The 22555-nt window shown below is 38.8% G+C and overlaps 1 protein-coding gene and 2 pseudogenes across 1 annotated transcript; all 3 read right to left on the bottom strand.

The window, feature by feature from the left end:
• Positions 1–2162: 2162 nt before the first annotated feature.
• On the bottom strand, positions 2163–3035 carry LOC137723807 (thaumatin-like protein; annotated as a pseudogene).
• A 7282-nt stretch (positions 3036–10317) lies between these two features.
• LOC137723412 (protein P21-like) lies at positions 10318–11588 on the bottom strand (annotated as a pseudogene).
• A 2901-nt stretch (positions 11589–14489) lies between these two features.
• On the bottom strand, positions 14490–15554 carry LOC137722890 (protein P21-like). Its single transcript, XM_068462002.1, has one exon. The coding sequence runs from the start codon at positions 15514–15516 to the stop codon at positions 14839–14841; it is 678 nt and encodes a 225-aa protein (XP_068318103.1). The 5' UTR covers positions 15517–15554; the 3' UTR covers positions 14490–14838.
• Between the last annotated feature and the right edge of the window lie 7001 nt (positions 15555–22555).

Here is a 22555-nt window from a genome sequence, read left to right on the forward strand (position 1 = left end):
ATTTCTGAAGCTAACTCACACTATTTTTGAAACTTAACCAAAATAATCCACATTATTTCTGGAACTACAACAAAATAACCCACGCTATTTCTAAAACTATAACAAAATAACCACACTATTTCTGAAACTTAACCAAAATAATCCACACAAATTCTGGAATTACAGCAAAATAACAACACTATTTCTGAAACTTAACCAAAATAATCCACATTATTTCTGGAACTTAAACAAAATAACTCAGACTATGTCTGGAACTACAGAAAAATAACCACACTATTTTTTAAACTTAACCAAAATAATCCACATTATGTCTGGAACTACAGTAAAATAACCCACACTATTTTTGGGAAAACAACAAAATAACCGCACTATTGCTGAAACTTAAGCAAAATAACCCACATTATTTCTAAAACTAAACCAAAATAATTCATACTATTTCTGAAACTACATCAAAATAACTCACACTACTTATGATCGGTCACTAAAATGCGTCGGGGGTTGAATTCCATCTTGCTTGTGAAATCGGGCCCAATTATCTCAAAAGTGGTCCATGCACTCCTCAAGAAATTTTTCTAGGTGACGGGTACATTTATTGAGCTTGAGTTCCCCTCTAGTTAAATGATGCCACATTTCTATATAGGAGCTAGTAGGTAGAAATATTGCTAAAATATTTAGTTTGGGTGGTTATTGTTACTTTATTAGCAAGGATGGTAAGTTAAAGAAATATAGGTGTCATTTGTGCAATTTTTAAAAAAATCTAACTAAATAAGACCCTACGCATAGAGGATTTAAAATGGCCCTTGGCCTAACAGTAATTTGAAAGTAAGAAATCAACAAGGATATGAGATTCGTACCTCTATGTTTCAGTTTTGCTTTGAGAATTTTCTGTGTTTCTTCTGCAAATGGCAATTTTGCTTTGAGAAATTCCTCATTTGTTTTGCCAATGTATGGTTTGAAAATGAGAATCCAAATTCAAATGGAATTTAATTTGACCTTTTAAGTTTTGTGAAATGGGATTTGTGATTGTGGAATTGTACGATTGCAAGTGGTCTAATATCCTAATTGATAAGGTGTTGAATTTCCACGCATATGTTCGAAAATTTCATTTTTCTAAATTATTATAGTAACTCACACCCTTTCTTTAATAATCATAATTTAAAAAAAAAATAAAAAATAAAAAATTGCACGACTTGCATGCTCTGTGCCTTAATGGTGGTTATGAAAACAGTTGTATGACTTGAATGCTCTGCCTTAATGGCAGTTAAAGAAATTGTACTACTTTGAAGTTACCGTTTGATGAAAGCGGCTGGTGCTCCGCCTTAATGGTGGTGAGATATATACGGTACATCTCAATATTTGTGAATTGGCTAAGGGATTGGTTTAGGCTCTGTTAGGGGTAATTATGAAGAAAAAAAAAATTTATTGCAAATTGGGCTTCACTTCAGCCCATGTTTTTAATGTTCGTAGAGCTATTTTATGAATAGTTTTTTTTTTTAATGATTAAATATCAAGCTTTTTGATTAAATAAAAGTTTATGATGGTTTTTTGTTAAGAAAAAGTTGGTCCAAACTTTTTTTTATTAGAGCTCCCTATTAATTAACTAGGATAGTTGATATTCAAACATATAACAAAAAAGGTAAGATACCTAAATCACTGATTCATTGTGCATGCTTTGTTTTAGAAAGCAGTATAATTTAAACTGTAAGATGAACGATGAACATATACTTGAATCAACATATAAGAGCCTAAAGAGGAAATGATGTTGATTCATCAGGCTTAGATGATAAAACAAACTCTAGTTGAAGAATCTAAATGAAAAATGATGTGATATCCAAGTGGTAACTGCGATAATGTTTATATATATCTTAACAGATCTTTTTTTGTAGGTTAAATGACTTGCTGAGTATCCTCCTTTGGACTTTCTTAACTAGGGAAATTGTGTAGCTAGTGTTGCATGGATGATGAGTCCTTAAACGTCCACTTTTCCACTTAACACATAAGGAAAGTATGTAAAAATATAGCTTTCTTAATTAGGGAAATTGTGAAGCTATAGTTGCTTGGATGATTAGTTATTAACTTGTTACAAGTACTTTGTTACATAATGCACACCATTACATGTGCAGCCAAAGACGTGATTTTTTTTAAAGCAAAACTAACTTTTTATCGATGATCAAGCAATACAATACAAAACAGCCCAGATGATATCCGGTAGCTGATCAAACAAGAAGAAAATAAGAACTCAAATAAACTGACAACTTGGTCAACTGATGTGCCATGACCTTATTGCATCGTAAGTCTTATTGTAAACACTAGCAGATATATATGCCTTGTAGCAAGGAAGCACATACATGTTTCAATCATGGGCAGAAGATAACCTTGTAGTTAGTTCTACCAGGACATGTAAATGTACTGGTTTGGTCATCCTTAGGATAACTATAAGCATCCGAGCACCGACTCTTAAAAAACTTAGAGATGTCTGTAGGGCCACAATTTCCAAAATTGCAACAATATTGATCAGTCTTGAACACAGTGCAAGGGTTGTTGCACCCTCTTGGAGCCCTTAGTTGGTTAGGGCACTGCCCATTAATATCAGCCATGCACCTAATCCCCCTAGTGCACCCACCAGACGTGGGACTAAAGTCCATAGGTGCATTAAACCCATCAACAAGAGAGATGTCAAAGAAATCCAAGTTGTTAAATTGATTAAGGGCATATTCAGCTAGGGTGTTTGGTGGTTAACCGTAGCCTTGGCATTAGAGGAGACCCCCACAATCACCAGTTTGGCATTTGCCATGTTTTGCTCCATCGAAGTTGCATCATGTCCGGCCCCAAATGTGAGCCCCTTTGGTACTGGCACTCACATCTAAGGCCTAGGATCGGCCTTTGTCGAGTTGGCGGCTACCGCCTGGCACAACAGCTGCCCATACAGTGTAGGCACAGTTGTTTTGGATGTCAAATCAAGTTGCATTGGTTGATGCAAAGAAGAGAATGGCACATAGGATGGAGAAAACTAAGAGGCTTTTAAGGAGGCTCATTGTGGGTGCTAAGCGATACCAAAATTTGTAGATTGGTTTTTTGTATGGTTGTGTTTTGAATTCTAAGGTGGCTCATGAAGTTATATAGAGTGCATTAGTAGTACATATGTGACATCAGTTTATTAGCTCAACATTTCTGCCCAGGCCCACTGCTTCAAGTTTCCACAAGAAAAATGTGAGACTTTTCCAATAAATGATAAATATCTCCAATTTACTCTTTCTATACTATATCTTTTTAGTATTACTTTTTATTGAATAAATCAAAGAAGAAGTTATGTATAAAAATTTATAAAAATGTGTACGAAAAAAAAAAAAGGTGAATTTTTGCTCACTATTTCACAAGTGGTGGTAATCGTTTCCATCATACTTATTATTATTGGATGAGTTTTAATATTTAGACTTATATCTATTTATTACATAAATTTCGAAATTTATATTCATATAACGGTAAAATTGTGACCATCACCATCACTTAAGGGCAGTGCGAAAAATATTTCTTTTGTTTTGGTAAACTAAATCAGTGAAACACGAGTTCTTAATTGTGCAATAATTGCTTAGATGAAAATGCTTCTACAGTAATGAGGAATGACTAGAAACAGATTTTTCCAAAATCAAATCTTAAAATGTAGCCAAACTTACCCAATTTGTAATCAATTGGAATATATACGCCTATTCTTTACATATTACAGAGAATTTAATTAAAAATATTAATCATAGGGTTGTAAGTTCAAAGTATTAGTTTGAATTACAATATTTTTATGTGAAGGTGTTTGGGAATCAGCTTTACCTAGTTGTTGAGGATTGTACTGATTAGAATTTGTGGTTTCTTAACTTATTATTAATTATAGGGTTGTAAGTTCAAAGTATTAGTTTGAATTACAATATTTTTATATGAAGGTGTTTGGGAATCAGCTTTACCTAGTTGTTAAAGATTGTACTGATTAGAATTGGTGGTTTCTTAACTTTCAGCCATCGTTGAGAATCCAGTCACCCTCTTCTTAATTAGTTCTCGACTTGGAGTAATGGGGTTTAGTTATACATTACTAGGCATACAATATTGAGTGGTGTGAAGCTTTCGATTGGTGTGCTCTGGCCACAAAGGTCTGGAGTAGATTGCCTTCCACCTAGGCAGACAACATTGGTGATGGTTAGGCTCAACAAGAAGCCTTTTGCCACGATCGACTTCAGAATGATCGACCTGGTTAGCCGCCTTAGCCACAGCTGGAGGGTTATTAATGGGGGGTTTATTTGGTCGAGGGCAAATCATTAGCGGGATTTCTTCGTTGTCTTCATCATGAAATGAGAGTTGTTAGTATTCGGAATCTAGTCAAAGAAAAAGTTGCCAGTAACATGATTATACCTTTTCCTCCAGAATGATCGTCGTAGCTGTCTTTGGGTCAGGGATGGAGTTCTTCTTGGCCGAGGGAGTCGTTTTCTTCGTGGTGGTAGTTACCGGGCCGGTTTCGGCGTGAGCAGGTGCCGATGCTAAAATCGCAAGCCACTTAGCAACTGGATTAACGACTGGCTCAATTGTTGGGTCTAGCTATACCGCGAATGAAGCCTCGACGACAGGAGGAGGGGGAGAAACGCTAGGAGCAGTTGCCCCCGTAATTTGACTGGAGATAACATGAATCACCCACTCTCCTTTCTTAGCCAATTTCTTGACATGTTTTTTGGGCCGAAGAGCGTCTCATGCCATTTCGGCTTCCGGGCAAGGATGTTTACTCGACGGAATCGACACAGCAGTTGCTACCCTTTTTGGAGGAGGGGCAAGTTTCTTCTTAGCCGCGGCCATCGCCACCACCTTGGCCTTCTTGATAATATGGCTATCTAGAAACATTAAACCCAGGTTAAGTTAAAAATCGAAGGAGAATAAATGAACGAGGGAAGTAGAGGGCATATACCTTGGGCCGTTTCTTTGGATTTGGAGCAAGGACTTGCTTCGGGCGACTATCAAAAAGTTTTTTCAAGATTAGTGTGAAAAAAGTCTTTGGTGTAAGCCTCCTACCACTCGACGAAGGTGTCGGCAGATTGGGATCCTAGGTTTCTTGGCCGAAGGTGAAATTTGGCACGCCGTTCAGTAAATTCCTTTTCGACTATCTCGTATTCCTTTTACGATGAGCCAGAAATGCGTTCCCGGCTTAAAAAGGAACGAGATGAAAGGAATGACAGAGGGCACCCTTAGAGATAGCCCAATTAGCGAGCTAGGAAATTGGGGTGGTAGACCTCCTAACTATCTCGCCAAGCTTCTCAGCTGTAAAACAGGTCACGATCATGAAGAATAACCCCCAGGACTCTTGATGATCAGTATCCTCAGCCGGTTCCCATGACGACTGTGGGAAAATGATGGAAGACAGGTATGTCCGGCGATAGCAGATCTGGAATTCGTCGTCAGGCAAATCTTCTAGGCTGAAGAAATATTTGAAAATTTCTTCGGCTGTGTGAGTAAGAATAAGGTGCGAAGCTAACTTCAGACCCATAGCCGCGATGGAACTAAGGTTTGGGATTTCAGACCGCAGATCGAGAAGTAGACTTGTAACCAAAGTTGGAAGACCTAGAGTGGGCCATTTTGATGGGGGTCAATTTTCCCCAAGGTCGCTTTGGCCAAACACCGGGTAAGGTTGGCAAAGACAACCGACCTAAAAGCCAGGGTGTGACCGTTAGCCAAGGCATCGGCGACAGGCATGTTCTCGGCCAAGCACTTATACGACTTGGCACAAAAAAATACTTATTGTACCAATAGAACAAGAAGGCTCTGTGTTCCATTTTCTTAAGTTCTTCCCCTTTTAAGCCGACGAAGTGGGTGATTAAAGTGTTATAATTAAAAAGTTTTTGTGCAATTTTTGCACTTCCTCTTTTGAAGGCCTTTTATCTCCCTTCATCAGAACTTTGACGGTGCGTTCCTCAAAAACTGTTTTTAGGTCCAAGTCAAACTTGTACCCGGTGAGAGAAATATCGATCGAGAGGTTAGTTGGAGAGGTGCTGAGTATGGCAGTCATGTCTAGAATCGTTTGGCCAAAGGGGCCGAGGGGGAAAACCATCATGTTGCTGGCCGAGCACCAAACGCTTAATACAACCATCACAAGCTCTTGATCTAAGCTTATCTCGATAGTCGAGAGTTTGATGGTATTGAAAATGCAGAAAGCCTTCCACTTGTCGCCGAAATATTTCTTCATCCTAATGACCCAGGCAACCCAAGCTGCGGTGGTCGAGGGCCAAACACCTTAGAGTCTGGCTGATTCCCATTTCAACCAGTCGTACCCTTGGAATAAGGGTTTTAAGCAGTGCTCCTTAAGCATTTCGATGATTGCTACTAGAACATTCTCCTTGAACAATGGGCCTAAGGTTTAGTAGGAGGCGTTTGGTTCATCTTCAAACCGGATGGTTTTGATAGTGTTTCGGTCCGTGATGTTTTGACATTTGTTGCACTCCTCGACCAACTTGTTGATGAAAGCATTGGCAGCCATTGAAGAAGGTTTCCTAGGTATTGAAGATTGGTTTTTTGGGTTTCAAGAGGAAATGGCGAAGAGATTTGATGACAAAGGGATTTAAGATTTCTAAAAGCGTAAAGGTTTGAATGAAGAGAGGTGAGTATATATAGGCATTTTGGGGGAAGATCTAACGGTTTAAAGTTTCAAATAAAGGATAAGACCAATCGGGTTTTAGTAATCATGATGAATATTCAAAGAATCCAGGTGAAAGGATTGAGAAACTCGCAAATCAAGACTGCACAACGGCGTTTGACAGTGAGTTTAATTGGGAAGAGACGTTTGAGTATCTGCACGTCTCAAAGAGACCAAAAATTCGCTGATCAAGGTTATAATGATGGCATGGGTGTTTCAGTGTCAAGTAAGGAAAACATGCTTAGAGGATGCCATGTGGTAGAGTGTCTGACAAAATTTCCATCCTGCAATCGTGCTTCATAAATGCACCTGAGTGGATGAGATATTCGGGACTTTTCGTTGTTTTCCAGAGATACGTCGAGGGTTTGATTTTACTTCTTCAAGGTTGAAACTCAGCCAAAGAATTCTAGGTGGAAGACCTCAAAAGCGAAGGGGCAATGTTTGGGCCCAAAATAATATTATTGGGCCGAGCTTAGGTTTATGTTCGGTCCAAAGCTCTTCCAAAAATACTATGGGTCGTCCAGTGGTCATAAGCCGCCTAGTCAGGTCAGCCGAGTCTTATTACAAGAAGGGTTAATCTGGGTAGGAGCAAATGAGTCGAATCCTAGTAATATAAGGAGTCTTAATGGAATAAGGATGCTGAGGATTGAGAAGTGAATGTGGCCGAATAAAGAGGTTGGTTCAAAGTCCTAATGGAGGAAAGGTTGGCCAAGATTTGTTTAGATTAGGATGAGGAATCCTAACCCAAGTATAGTTCTGGTTCGACCATGACAAGGTTGGCTGCTATAAATAAGATGGGGGTGCATCATTCTAAGCTCTCTAATTCAACACACAAATTGCCCTGTGCAAACCCTCGCTCCACGCGAAGCTTCTCAAACACCTTAAGATTTTTATTTTCTTTTTCGCCAACACATCTTCAGTTTGGATAAACAGCATTGTGAAGACAACCGGTGACACCTTTAGTTTGGATAAACAACACTATTGTCGTAGAATCAGCCGTCCACGAAGCACCTTCAGTTTCGATAAACAGCACTGCGTCGAGGCCGACTGATTACCTATCCAAGTCTCAGTTGGGAAGGATTTTCTAATCCTTATTTGCAGAGGTCATCTCATTAACCTTCTCGACAAAGTGAGGTGTTGCAGATGACTAGGCTCGACACATTGAACGTCAAGTTGTTTTATGATTGGATACTCACAAGTGAGTTTTTGAGCTCGGCATTCTGACGACCAAACCAAATTCACTATCAAGACATACATCTCTTTCGAGTACTTGTGTCCGTATAGCTAGGTACCGGTTCGACGTGCTTATACTCTTACAAATATAATCACCGTGACCGAACCCAGTATCGACGATCCGTGAACTTCGCAGAACTAGCAGCCTTGTCTTCAGGCTCCAGAACCCGAAAGACAAGACGGATTCCTTCCTCGACCGCAATTGCAAGATCAAGAAAGTCAGTAGCGTGCTCAACGCAACATCAACGCATTTTACTCCTCAGCCGAGCTCGGTCGACAAGTTGGCACGCCCAGCATCAACCAAATGACGTAGTTAGCTTATTAATTACTCGGCCTACGCGCCACGTAGGCTTGGTAGTTTTTAGGGTCAACAAATACATGCAAAATAATTTACCTACACATAATTAAATAAATATTGTTTGATTCAAAGTTAATTAAATTATAGGTAAGTTATTTGCATACGCATATATAATAAGGATTTTATCACAAATGATCCCTAATATTAACCCAACTCATCAAGATGGTCCTTAAAAATTGATCAGTGTAGCCCCTAAAATTCGGTATAGCAAATATATGTGGCCCTTTCGTCACAATTCCATAAAATAAAATAAAATCAATTATGTGCTAATGTAGCACATGACTGGGTCCAACAAGTCTAATTAATATTGCCATGTGGATTAGACATACTTAAAATAATTAAAAACAATTTTAATTTTCGGATAATTTAAAAAAAACAAAACAAAACAAAACAAAAAAAAAAAAAATGAGGTGTCATCTTCTTATCCCACCCAAGGAAGCTGCACCCTTCCGCTTTGGCTCTAAATAGGGAAACACCTGCCTGGTATCCAGAAGCCTCAAAGCCCCCAATATCGCCTCCACCCACACAATGAAGCAACACATCCCCAAAATTCAAAAATTAAATCGAAAATATAATAAAACAAATTAGAAAGTGTGCAATTACGGAAGAAAAAGCAGATTGATGGAGGAAGTACTGTCCGAATGGGCACCCCAACCTCTGTCATGAGCTATGTCGATGACGCCGATGATCAGAGGGTACTTGGGCTCCAACTGTGCAGGTCACACCCGTGCCCGACCCGGAAAGGCAAGAGATAGGACACGGAGTGGCGGAAGTTGGAGCTTGCTCGACCTCGAAGGCCATGCTCGTAGAGGCGTAAGCGACGGGTCTGCTCGGGTGATTACTCGGATGGGAAGGAAGAAGATGACAGTCATCTATTTTTATTTCTTTTTTTTGAAGTTTTTAATTATATAAATAATTTTTTTTATTATTTAAATATTTTAAATCCACATATCAATATTTAATTAGATTTGTGGCATATCAGCACATAACAGAATTTATGACGGAATTGTGATGGAAGAATCATATTGATTTGCGACATCTAATTTCAGGGACTACATTGATCGATTTTCAATTTCAATGACCATATTGATGGAGTAGGTCAATTTCAAAGACCATTTGTGAGAAAAATTCTATATAATAATATTAAAACATGCCTAACATATCTAATAATACATACAAAATAATTTAACTACATAATAAATTTATAGGCTTCAAACTTCAATAGTCCTAGACTCGTATAGTGCATGCATGCATGGTTATAATTGATGGAGGTTGCGCTTAGACTTTTCTCCATTATTAGAGGAATCGACCACCTTATATGATAAGGGTGCTTTGAATTTTCAAAGTCTCTTTTTGAAAGTCTGGACGCAACGCAAGGAGGCTGGCGAGATTTTTGGTAGAATATATTAAAGATGATATCAGTTGTTTTGATATTGGTTTTTGGAGTATATCTGGGAAAACACTTTATTGGATTGGTGATCAAGGGGACTTGGCTATAAATACAAAGCTGCAGATAACGGAAAAGCTCTCTCCAATTCAACACACAAATTGCCCTATGCAAACCTCTCAAACATCTTGAGATTTTTTTTATTTTCTTTTTCCGCCAACACACCTTCAGTTTGGATAAACAATACTGTGAAGGCAACCGGTGACATCTTCAGTTATGATAAAAAGCACTGTTGCCATAGAATCAGCAGTTCCCGGAGCACGTTCAGTTTGGATAAACAGCACTGCGTCGAGGCCAACTGGTTCTCTATCCAAGTCTCCGTCGAGAAGGATTTTCGAATCCTTATTGGCAGAGGTCATCTCAATAGTGATCTAGGCGAAGTGAGGTACTACAGGTTACTGTATTCGGCACATTGAAAGCCGAATTTGATATTGAACTTCGCAGAACTAGCAGCCTTATCTTTAGGCTCTAGAACCCGAAGGCCGAGGTGTGTTCCTTCCTCGGCCGCAGTCGCAAGATCAAGAAGTCAGCAGCGCGCTCAACGCAACATCAACAAATTTTACTCCTTGGCCGACGAGTTGGCACACCCAGTATCAACCGAATGACGTAGTTAGCTCATTAGTTACTCAGACTGCGCACCACGTAGGCTTGGTAGTTTTTAGGGTCAACAATATCTCAACAGATCTTTTTTGTAGGTTAAATGACTTGCTAAGTATCCTCCTTTGGACTTTCTTAACTAGGGAAATTGTGCAGCTAGTGTTGCTTGGATGATTAGTCCTTAAATGTCTACTTTTCCGCTTAACTACATAAAAGGAAAGCATGTAAAAATATAGCTTTCTTAATTAGGGAAATTGTGAAGCTGTAGTTGCTTGGATGATTAGTTATTAACTTGTTACAAGTACTTTGTTACATAATGCAACCTGTTACATGTGCTGCCAAAGATGTGATTTTTTTAAAGCAAAACTATAGCTCTTTATCGATGATCAAGCAATACAATACAAATAGCCCAGATGATATCCGGTAGCTGATCAAACAAGAAGAAAATAAAAACTGAAATAAACTGACAACTTTGTCAACTGATGTGCCACGACCTTATTGTGTCATATGTCGTATTGTAAACACTAGCAGATATATATGCCTTGTAGCAAGGAAGCATATACATGCTTCAATCATGGGCAGAAGACAACCTTGTAGTTAGTTCCACCAGGACATGTAAATGTACTGGTTTGGTCATCCTTAGGATAACTATAAGCATCCGGGCATCCACTCTTAAAAAACTTAGAGAAGTCTGTGGGGCCACAATTTCCAGAATTGCAACAATATTGATCAGTCTTGAACACAGTGCAAGGGTTGTTGCACCCTCCTGGAGCCCTCAGTTGGTTAGGACACTGCCCATTAATATCAGCTGTGCACCTAATCCCCCTAGTGCACCCACTAGACGTGGGACTAAAGTCCATAGGTACATTAAACCCATCAACAAGAGAGATGTCAAAGAAATCTAAGTTGTTAAATTGATTAAGGGCATATTCAGCTAGGGTGTTTGGTGGTTGACCATAGCCTTGGCATTGGAGGACACCCCCACAATCACCTGTTTGGCAGTTGCCACGTCCTGCTCCATCGAAGTTGCATCATGTCCGGCCCCAAATACGAGCCCCTTTGGTACCGGCACTCACATCTAAGGCCCAGGATTGGCCTTTGCCGAGCTGGCGGCCACCGCCTGGCACAGCAGCTGCCCATACAGTGTAGGCACAGTTGTTTTGGATGTCAAATCGAGCTGCATTGGTTGATGCAAAGAAGAGAATGGCACATAGGATGGAGAAAATTAAGAGGCTTTTAAGGAGGCTCATTGTGGGAGCTAAGCGATACCAAAATTTGTAGATTGGTTTTTTGTATGGTTGTGTTTTGAATTCTAAGGTGGCTCATGAAGTTATATAGTGCATTAGTAGTACTTATGAGACGTCGGTTTATTAGCTCAACATTTCCGCCCAGGCCCGCTGCTTTAAGTTTCCACAAGAAAAAAGTGAGAGACTTTTCCAAATATAATATGGTTTTAATCACAAATGATCTCTAAAATTGGCCCAACTCATTAAGATGGTCCTTGAAATTAAAATTTGATCAGTGTAGTCCCTGAAATTCGGTATCGCAAATCCATGTGGTCCTTCCGTCACAATTCCAAAAAATAAAATCAGTTATGTGCTAATGTGACACATGACTGGATCCCACAAGCCTAATTAATATTGCCATGTGGATTAGAAGTACTTAAAATAATTAAAAACAATTTTAATTTTTGGATAATTAAAAAAAAAAGATGACGAGTCATCTTCTTATCCCACCCAAGGAAGCTGCGCCGTTCCGCTTTGGCTCTGAATCGGGAAACACCTACCTGATATCCAAAACCCTTAAAGCCCCCAATATCGCCTCCACCCACACAATGAAGCAACACATCCCCAAAATTCAAAAATTAAATCGAAAATATAATAAAACAAATTAGAAAGTGTGAAATTACGGAAGAAAAAGTAGATTAATGGAGGAAGTACTGTCAGAATGCGCAGCCCAACCTCTGTCATGAGCTATGTCGATGCCGCCGATGATCAGAGGGTACTTGGGCTCCAACTTGTGCAGATCAAACCCGTGCCCGACCCGAAAAGGCAAGAGATAGGACACGGAGTGGCGGAAGTTAGAGCTTGGTCGACCTCGAAGGCCATGCTCGTAGAGGCGTAAGCGACGGGTATGCTCGGGTGATTACACGGATGGGAAGGAAAAAGATGATGAACAGTCATTTTTTTTCTTTCTAGTTTTTGAAGTTTTTAATTATATAAATAATTTTTTTATTATCTAAATATTTTAAATCCACATATCAATATTTAATTAGATTTTTGTGATCTAGTTATGTATCACATCAGCACATAACAAAGTTTATGACGGAATTGGGGTGGAAGGATAATAATGATTTGCAACGTCTAATTTCAGAGACTACATTGATTGATTTTCAATTTCAAAGACCATATTGATGGAGTAGGTCAATTTCAAAGACCATTTGTGATAAAAATTCTATATAATAATATTAAAACATGCCTAACATATCTAATAATACATACAAAATAATTTAACTACATAATAAATTTATAGGCTTCAAACTTCAATAGTCCTAGACTCGTATAGTGCATGCATGCATGGTTATAATTGGTGGAGGCTGCGCTTAGACTTTTCTCCATTATTAGAGGGATCGACCACCTCATATTTCTCTAGCAACTGGCGTTGATTACATGTTGGAGGGACCATAAATTTAGGCCATCGAGCGAACCTCGTTGCGTTTAAAGTGAGAATTTCTTCGATCAATTATTATGACAAGTGAGTTTTCAACACACTGCATAGTGTTTGCTCCAATTATCGCACAAGAGAGCAAAGTGTGCCACTTACATGCGCCTTCCTACTTAGGGCGCAGGATATTAGTCGTCCTTGTAGTTTCACAGAATTTTTGGGTTCTCCCCATATGGTATAAACGTTATATAGTTTAAGGCGGCCCTGTTTGGGTTTTCCTTTTTGTGTTAGTGGCAGAGTTGAAAATACATGGAAGAAATAAAGGACGAAGAAGAGTTGATGAAGGGCGGTGGGAGAGATATAGAAGAAATATTACAATAAAAGGCACACAAAATCAAAATAAAAAACCAAAATAAAAATCAAAACTTATTTTAGGTTCGAATTTAAAATACATAGAAAGATAGAATATAGGGATTTGGAGGAGAAGTGTGAGTGTCTTATTTCATTTATTAGAATCCCTATGTATAGGCGTAGCGTTTTCACTATTACATCAATGAGGAACTAAACTATTAACATATTAGATATTGGTCTAGAAATCGATAGCCACATAGTAAATGATATTTACAATACTGCTCCTTGGATGTCCACCAATTGAGCTCCATAATATATTAAAGATGATATCGGTTGTTTTGATATTGGTTTTTGGAGTATATATGGGAAAACGCTTTATTGGATTGGTGATCAAGGAGACTTGGTTATAAATACAAAGCTGCAGATAACGAAAAAGCTCTCTTCAATTCAACACACAAATTGCCCTGCGCAAACCTCTCAAACATCTTGAGATTTTTTTTATTTTCTTTTTCCGCCAACACACCTTCAGCTTGGATAAACAGCATTGTGAAGGCAACCGGTGACATCTTCAGCTTGGATAAACAGCACTGTTGCCGTAGAATCAGCAGTTCCCGGAACACCTTCAGTTTGGATAAACAGCACTGCGTCGAGGACAACTGGTTCTCTATCCAAGTCTCCGTCGAGAAGGATTTTCCAATCCTTATTGGTAGAGGTCATCTCAATAACGAACTAGGCGAAGTGAGGTGCTACAGGTTACTGCATTCGGCACATTGAAAGCTGAATTTGATATTGAACTTCGCAGAACTAGCAGCCTTATCTTTAGGCTCTAGAACTCGAACGCCGAGGCATGTTCCTTCCTCGGCCGCAGTTGCAAGATCAAGAAGTCAGCAGCGCGCACAACGCAGCATCAACAAATTTTACTCCTTAGCCGACGAGTTGGCACACCCCGTATCAACCGAATGACGTAGTTAGCTCATTAGTTACTCAGACTGCGCACCACATAGGCTTGGTAGTTTTTAGGGTCAACAATATCTCAACAGATCTTTATTTGTAGGTTAAATGACTTGCTAAGTATCCTCCTTTGGACTTTCTTAACTAGGGAAATTGTGCAACTAGTGTTGCTTGGATGATTAGTCCTTAAACATCTACTTTTCCGCTTAACTGCATAAAAGGAAAGCATGTAAAAATATAGCTTTCTTAATTAGGGAAATTGTGAAGCTATAGTTGCTTGGATGATTAGTTATTAACTTGTTACAAGTACTTTGTTACATAATGCACACCGTTACATGTGGTGCCCAAGACGTGATTTTTTTAAAAGCAAAACTATAGCTCTTTATCGATGATCAAGTAATACAATACAAAACAGCCCAGATGATATCCAGTAGCTGATCAAACAAGAAGAAATTAAAAACTGAAATAAACTGACAACTTGGTCAACTGATGTGCCACGACCTTATTGCATCGTATGTCGTATTGTAAACACTAGCAGATATATATGCCTTGTAGCAAGGAAGCATATACATGCTTCAATCATGGGCAGAAGACAACCTTGTAGTTAGTTCCACCAGGACATGTAAATGTACTGGTTTGGTCATCCTTAGGATAACTATAAGCATCCGGGCATCGACTCTTAAAAAATTTAGAGAAGTCTGTAGGGCCACAATTTCCAGAATTGCAACAATATTGATCAGTCTTGAACACAGTGCAAGGGTTGTTGCACCCTCCTGGAGCCCTCAGTTGGTTAGGACACTGCCCATTAATATCAGCCGTGCACCTAATCCCCCTAGTGCACCCACCAGACGTGGGACTAAAGTCCATAGGTACATTAAACCCATCAACAAGAGAGATGTCAAAGAAATCCAAGTTGTTAAATTGATTAAGGGCATATTCAGCTAGGGTGTTTGGTGGTTGACCGTAGCCTTGGCATTGGAGGACACCCCCACAATCACCTGTTTGGCATTTGCCACGTCCTGCTCCATCGAAGTTGCATCCTGTCCGGCCCCAAATGCGAGCCCCTTTGGTACCGGCACTCACATCTAAGGCCCAGGATTGGCCTTTGCCAAGCTGGCGGCCACCGCCTGGCACAGCAGCTGCCCATACAGTGTAGGCACAATTGTTTTGGATGTCAAATCGAGCTGCATTGGTTGATGCAAAGAAGAGAATGGCACATAGGATGGAGAAAATTAAGAGGCTTTTATGGAGACTCATTGTGGGAGCTAAGCGATACCAAAATTTGTAGATTGGTTTTTTGTATGGTTGTGTTTTGAATTCTAAGGTGGCTCATGAAGTTATATAGTGCATTAGTAGTACTTATGTGACGTCGGTTTATTAGGTCAGCATTTCCGCCAAGGCCCACTGCTTTAAGTTTCCACATGAAAAAAGTGAGAGACTTTTCCAAATATAATAAGGTTTTTATCACAAAGGATCCCTAAAATTGACCCAACTCAACAAGATGGTCCTTGGAATTAAAATTTGATCAGTGTGGTCCTTGAAATTCAGTATCGCAAATTAATGTGGTCATTCCGTCACAATTCCATAAAAAAAAATCAGTTATGTGCTAATTTGGCACATGACTGGATCCCACAAGTCTAATTAATATTGCCATGTGGATTAGAAGTACTTAAAATAATTAAAAACAATTTTAATTTTTGGATAATTAAAAAAAAAAAAGATGACGAGCCATCTTCTTATCCCACCCAAGGAAGCTGCACCCTTCCTCTTTGGCTCTAAATCGGGAAACACCTGCCTGATATCCAGAAGCCTCAAAGCCCCCAATATCGCCTCCACCCACACAATGAAGCAACACATCCCCAAAATTCAAAAATTAAATCGAAAATATAATAAAACAAATTAGAAAGTGTGAAATGACGGAAGAAAAAGCAGATTGATGGAGGAAGTACTGTCGGAATGGGCACCCCACCTCTGTCATGAGCTATGTCGATGCCGCCGATGATCAGAGGGTAATTCGGCTCCAACTGTGCAGGTCACACCCGTGCCCGACCCGGAAAGGCAAGAGATAGGACACGGAGTGGCGGAAGTTAGAGCTTGGTCAACCTCGAAGGCCATGCTCGTAGAGGCGTAAGCGACGGGTATGCTCGGGTGATTACTCGGATGGGAAGGAAGAAGATGATGAACAGTCATCTATTTTTATTTCTTTTTTTTGAAGTTTTTAATTATATAAATAATTTTTTAATTATTTAAATATTTTAAATCCACATATCAATATTTAATTAGATTTGTGGCACATCAGCACATAACAGAGTTTATGAAGGAATTGTGATAGAATGATGATATTGATTTGCGACATCCAGTTTCAGGGATTACATTGATCGATTTTCAATTTCAAGAACCATATTGATGGAGTAGGTTAATTTCAAAGACCATTTGTGATAAGAATTCTATATAATAATATCAATACATGCCTAACATATCTAATAATACATACCTAATAATTTAACTACATAATAAATTTATGGGCTTCAAACTTCAATAGTCCTAGATCGTATAGTGCATGCATGCATGGTTTTAATTGATGGAGGCTGCGCTTAGACTTTTCTCCAGTATTAGAGGGATCGACCACGTCATATTTCTCTAGCAACTGTCATTGATTACATGTTGGAGGGACCATAAATTTAGGCCATCGAGCGAACCCCGCTGCGTTCAAAGTGAGAATTTCTTCCATCAATTATTATGACAAGTGAGTTTTCAACACACTGCATAGTGTTTGCTCCAATTATCGCACAAGAGAGCAAAGGGTGCCACTAATATGCGCCTTCCTACTTAGGGCGTAGGATATTAGTCGTCCTTGTAGTTTCACAGAATTTTTGGGTTCTCCCCATATGGTATAAACGTTATATAGTTTAACGCGGCCCTGTTTCGGTTTTCCTTTTTGTGTCAGTGGCAGAGGTGAAAAAGCATGGAAGAAATAAAGGACGAAGAAGAGTTGATGAAGGGCGGTGGGAGAGATATAGAAGAACTATTACAATAAAAGGCACACAAAATCAAAATAAAAAACCAAAATAAAAATCAAAAATTATTTTAGGTTCGAATTTAAAATACATAGAAAGATAGAATATAGGGATTTGGAGGAGAAGTGTGAGTGTCTTATTTCATTTATTAGAATCCCTATATATAGGCGTAGGGTTTTCACTATTACATCAATCAGGAACTAAACTATTAACATATTAGATATTGGTTTAGAAATGGATAGCCACATAGTAAATGATATTTACAATACTGCTCCTTGGATGTCCACCAATTGAGCTCAATAAAACCTTACTTGAAAAAGCCAGTGGGACAAAACCAAAGTGAAGGAGGAAAACAATGCACAATTTTTAGAAGATATTGATTAGGTGTTGGACGCGCATAATGTTGCCATGCTAAAACCTTAACAAGAAAAAACTAGTGGGATAAAAACTTGGTTGAAGGGAAAAGAGCACAATGCGCTTATATGTCCATCGTAGCATATTGTTAAAAACTCACCCTGATTAATAACTCCGCTAGATAAGTGATTCCCCCTTATGACAGTAAGCCTTCATTTGACTTATCATAATTGTCAAGTTCGAAGTAATCTGATTTCAGTTTTCAAGAAATTGAACTTGAGTAGAACTTCATCCTGGGAAGTGTGGGAGTTTGGAGTTGACAATAGCTTTTTGTATTCTTTGGTGTTTAGGATATTCATTTGAAAACTTTGATAAAGAATTTCATGGCATTTTCATACCCTAAGAATTACTTCGAAATATAAAATCTCAAACTGTTAGTATACAATCTCCACATGCCATATTCTCACATCTAAAGTAACGCTAAATTTATAGAAATGTGGTTGCATCTACAATGAGAATATATTACAAAGTCTTATGCCATACATATATATATATATATATTTGTATGTATGTATGTATATTTAAAAAATTGGGACAACTAGTATTAGAGGGATCGACCACCTCATATAGGCTTCAAACTTCAATAGTCCTAGAAATGTGGTTGCATCTACCATGAGAATATATTACAAAGTCTTATGCCATACATATATATATATATGTATGTATGTATGTATGTATGTATGTATGTATGTATGTATGTATGTATATTTAAAAAATGGGGACAACTAGTGGCAAACCACGGATATCCACCCCTTCCGAGCCCAGATAGGCTATGGGGAATTTCACCCTGCCTGTGGCTATAGTCAAGTGGACTCTCTAGCTCGGACCATCGAGCCCAAGACCTACCATATTTTTTTTGCTTATTGGAGAGCTACAATCTGTGCCGTTACCACCAGACCACTTGATGTGGTTCTTATGCCATATTAGTGATTTTATATCATTTCATTACACACACCTCATAATAACCTTTGGGATTTAAATTATATCAATTTCACGTTTTTCAATGGCGCAAAATGGAGTTGCCTCTTTTTACTTTTGGCCAACCCCTTCACTTTGTTGACATTATTGGGAAAATGTGACTGAATAGCCATTGATGATATAAGTAGCCACTATAATAAAAATTATCGATTATCAATAATTTATTACCCAACAATATCATGTGCATGCACATGCTTAATTTATAATTATTTCATTGCTACAAGCCTTTTCAAGACTTCCACCGTCACATCTAAAACAAAAAATCTTAAGATGAATTACTTAGAGAATTGGATCATACCCTCCTATATAGATTTATTTTCAATTGACTTGAATTTTATTAATCTCAACTTATGGGGGAGTTCAAAGTTTAGAACCTATATATCTGTCATGCTTTAGGCATCCAATAGATTAATCATCATATAGTCACTCATTTATAGTTTGGAGGAGACAAATGCAAATGTATAAATGCTAAATCTCCACGTTCTTTGAAAACTATCATTCCTCCCCTTAATGTCAGAAATTGTCTCACCAAAGTGACAATCCGCAAAACTAGGGTAACTATGAGCCCATCTTAAAACAAATTGACTTGAATCTCAATTTTAACTAATGAAAATCATCTTTATGTACACAGTTACTTATTGGTTGGAAAATATACCTTAACTGAGTTGATCATGACGATGCACGTGATTAGATGCATCTCCCAAGAAGAAATTAGCAATAAATAAAATGCTTAAAGTTTGTGGTAAGCCATGAGAAGTAGCATGCTCAAAAGTAACCTCAAGTGGCATGAAATAGCCTACAATTTTGGAAAATTGCGATTGTAATAGAAAACAAATAGTATTATGACCATCTTATAGATACATCGGAATCAAATATTCCTCAATTAGTACAAATACGCTTTTAAATTCTCGAGAAGAAAATGGAGATCCAAGGTCAATTCGGACTTAGATGATCTGAGGGGTAATTAAATGTGTGCAATCCTTGCAAAGACGTGCACAATGTGTTATGTTAAGGTCTCAAAATATATCAAAGATAATCATACGCCTCTTGAGATTTTTTTTATTTTCTTTTTCCACCAACACACCTTCAGTTTGGATAAACAGCACTGTGAAGGCAATCGGTGACATCTTCAGTTTGGATAAACAACACTGTTTCCTTAGAATCAGCAGTTCTCGGAGAACCTTCAGTTTGGATAAACAGCATTGCGTCGAGGCCGACTGGTTATCTATCCAAGTCTCGGTGGAGAAGGATTTTTTAATCCTCATTGGCAAAAGTCATCTCATTATCCATCTCGGGAAAGTGAGGTGTTACAGGTTACTACATTCGACACATTGAAAGCCAAATTTGATATTGAACTTCGCAGAACTAGCAGCCTTATCTTCAGGCTCTAGAATCTAAAGGCCGAGGCGTGTTCCTTCTTCAGTCGCAGTCGCAAAATCAAGAAGTCAGCAGTGCAATCAATGTAACATCAACAAATTTTACTCCTCGACCGACGAGTAGAAACGCCCCACATTAACCGATGGATGTAGTTAGCTCATTAGTTACTCGGTATGTGCACCACGTAGGCTTGGTAGTTTTTAGGGTCAACATTTTGGCACGCCCGGCGAGACCCAGTGCTAAAACTTCGGAGTTCATGACCATTGAGACACGGTCAGTAAAAAAAGAAAATAGTCATAGGAAAGTCAATGACCGACCTGCTGGTTCAGGGCCCTGGACAAGATTTGTCACAGGCACAAAATCCCCTTATTACTGTGACACCTGAAGCTGCAAGTGCGATGCACCGAGGAAAGGAAGTTTGGAGAAAATTCTTTATTCGACCTAGAGCGAAATCAATTTGAGAATTTTGATATTAAAAGATCTCCGCTTGGAATAAAGCATCATTGGCCTCCTTCGGTTTATGGTTTGGCCATTTTTATTTCCATTTGCTAAATTATTTTCTTAACCATTCGGCCTCTTGGCCGATACTTAAGAAAATAAAGGGGGCAATGAGCATTGAGCCTTCGTACACCAAAAAACAAAAATCAAAAAACAAAAAAAAAAAGGAGACAACTTTCAGCTGTCTAGGCCGAGGCCGAGAGAATGGAAAGGATGCTATAATGACCATAGCATTGGCCGAATAAGAAAAGCGTTGGCCAATTAAAAAAAAAAAAAGTTTTGAAGTCTGTGCCCCTGAAGACTTGCTTGAAGTTGGAGGGGTACTAACAAAGCCATTAGGCCCTTTTCTTTAGGTTTTGTTAGGTGAAGTCCCCTAGAGGGTAAAATGAGGGCTCAAAAGCGCATGGCAGCTGTATTAGATGGCAGAGGAATCTAGAGAAAAGGAGTAGGGATGCCACGATAGAAGATAACAATGTCAAGTAAAAAAAATTTGGCCAAGTACAATTCTTCGGCCGAATAAAAGAAAGTTTGGTCGAACTCTCGACCCCAAAATATTTTTCCAACCTCCTAATTCTTCTCAACCTTGGTTCATGATTGCTTATCACTTCTTTTCGACCATGGGTTGTTCTTTGGTCAAAAGAAGCCATGACCATGTTCTCTCGGCAAGTTACTCAGAATCAGCACAGCAATAGGTTTCTCTCGGCCTGATAAGTAGGTGGTCGAGGTACTCCTGATTGGTTGGAGAGACATAATTTCCTTAACCATTCGGCTTACGAGCCGAAGCTTAAGGAAATTGGGAGCTATTGTTTGGACCCAATTTTACACCCTCGGCCCAAGCGATTGAGGTCGTTGAGTGAGCACAGTTCTTGACCGGCGGATAAGGAAGTTAACATATTTTGTTATTGTTAAGAGATAATATTATGGTTTTTAATCATAATAATTATCTTTATTTCGGTTTTCTTGTACAAAATAAGTGGGATTGTCATTGTCTTTAATGGGAAGCAGTAACAATAGTCTTCAGATTAACTTGGGTCTACTGGTTGTAGACTTGTTAATTGATAGGAGATCAGCAAGAGGGATTTGATATCATCTAAAGAAAATAATAGTCGTGGATAATGATGGCATAGGAAACCTAGGTAGACTAGGCTTTTGGTTTTGCTTGGTGATGGATGTGACAGATGAGTTTGAAATGATAAGGGTGCTTTGAATTTTGCAATATCTCTTGTGAAAGTCTAGACGCAACGCAAGAAGGCTAGTGAGATTTTTGGCAGAATATATTAAAGATGATATTAGTTGTTTTGATATTGTTTTTTGGAGTATATCCGGGAAAAGGCTTTATTGGATTCGTGATCAAGGAGACTTGGCTATAAATACAAAGCTACAGATAACGGAAAAGCTTTCTCCAATTCAACACACAAATTGCCCTGCACAAACCTCTCAAACATCTTGAGATTTTTTTTTATTTTATTTTTCCGCCAAAACACCTTCAATTTGGATAAACAGTACTGTGAAGGCAACCGATGACATCTTCAATTTGGATAAACGGTATTGTTGCCGTAGAATCAGCAGTTTCCAGAGCACCTTCAGTTTGGATAAACAACACTGCGTCGACGCCAACTGGTTATCTATCCAAATCTCCGTCGAGAAGGATTTTCGAATCCTTATTGGCAGAGATCATCTCAATAGCGATCTAGGCGAAGTGAGGTGCTACAGGTTACTGCATTCGGCACATTGAAAGCTGAATTTGATATTGAACTTCACAGAACTAGCAGCCTTATCTTTAGGCTCTAGAACCCGAAGGCCAAGGCGTGTTCCTTACTCGACCGCAATCGCAAGATCAAGAAGTTAGCAGCGCGCTCAACGCAACATCAACAAATTTTACTCCTCGGCCGTCGAGTTAGCACACCCCGTATCAACCAATGGACGTAATTAGCTCATTAGTTACTCAGACTGCGCACCACGTAGGCTTGGTAGTTTTTAGGGTCAACAATATCTCAACAGATCTTTTTTAT

This window comes from Pyrus communis, chromosome 17 (assembly GCF_963583255.1).
Source record: "Pyrus communis chromosome 17, drPyrComm1.1, whole genome shotgun sequence".
Taxonomy (NCBI): domain Eukaryota; kingdom Viridiplantae; phylum Streptophyta; class Magnoliopsida; order Rosales; family Rosaceae; genus Pyrus; species Pyrus communis.

Excerpts from the sequence above, each read along its gene's own strand:
- LOC137722890 (XM_068462002.1), bottom strand. The coding sequence starts at position 15,516 with ATGAGTCTCCATAAAAGCCTCTTAATTTTCTCCATCCTATGTGCCATT.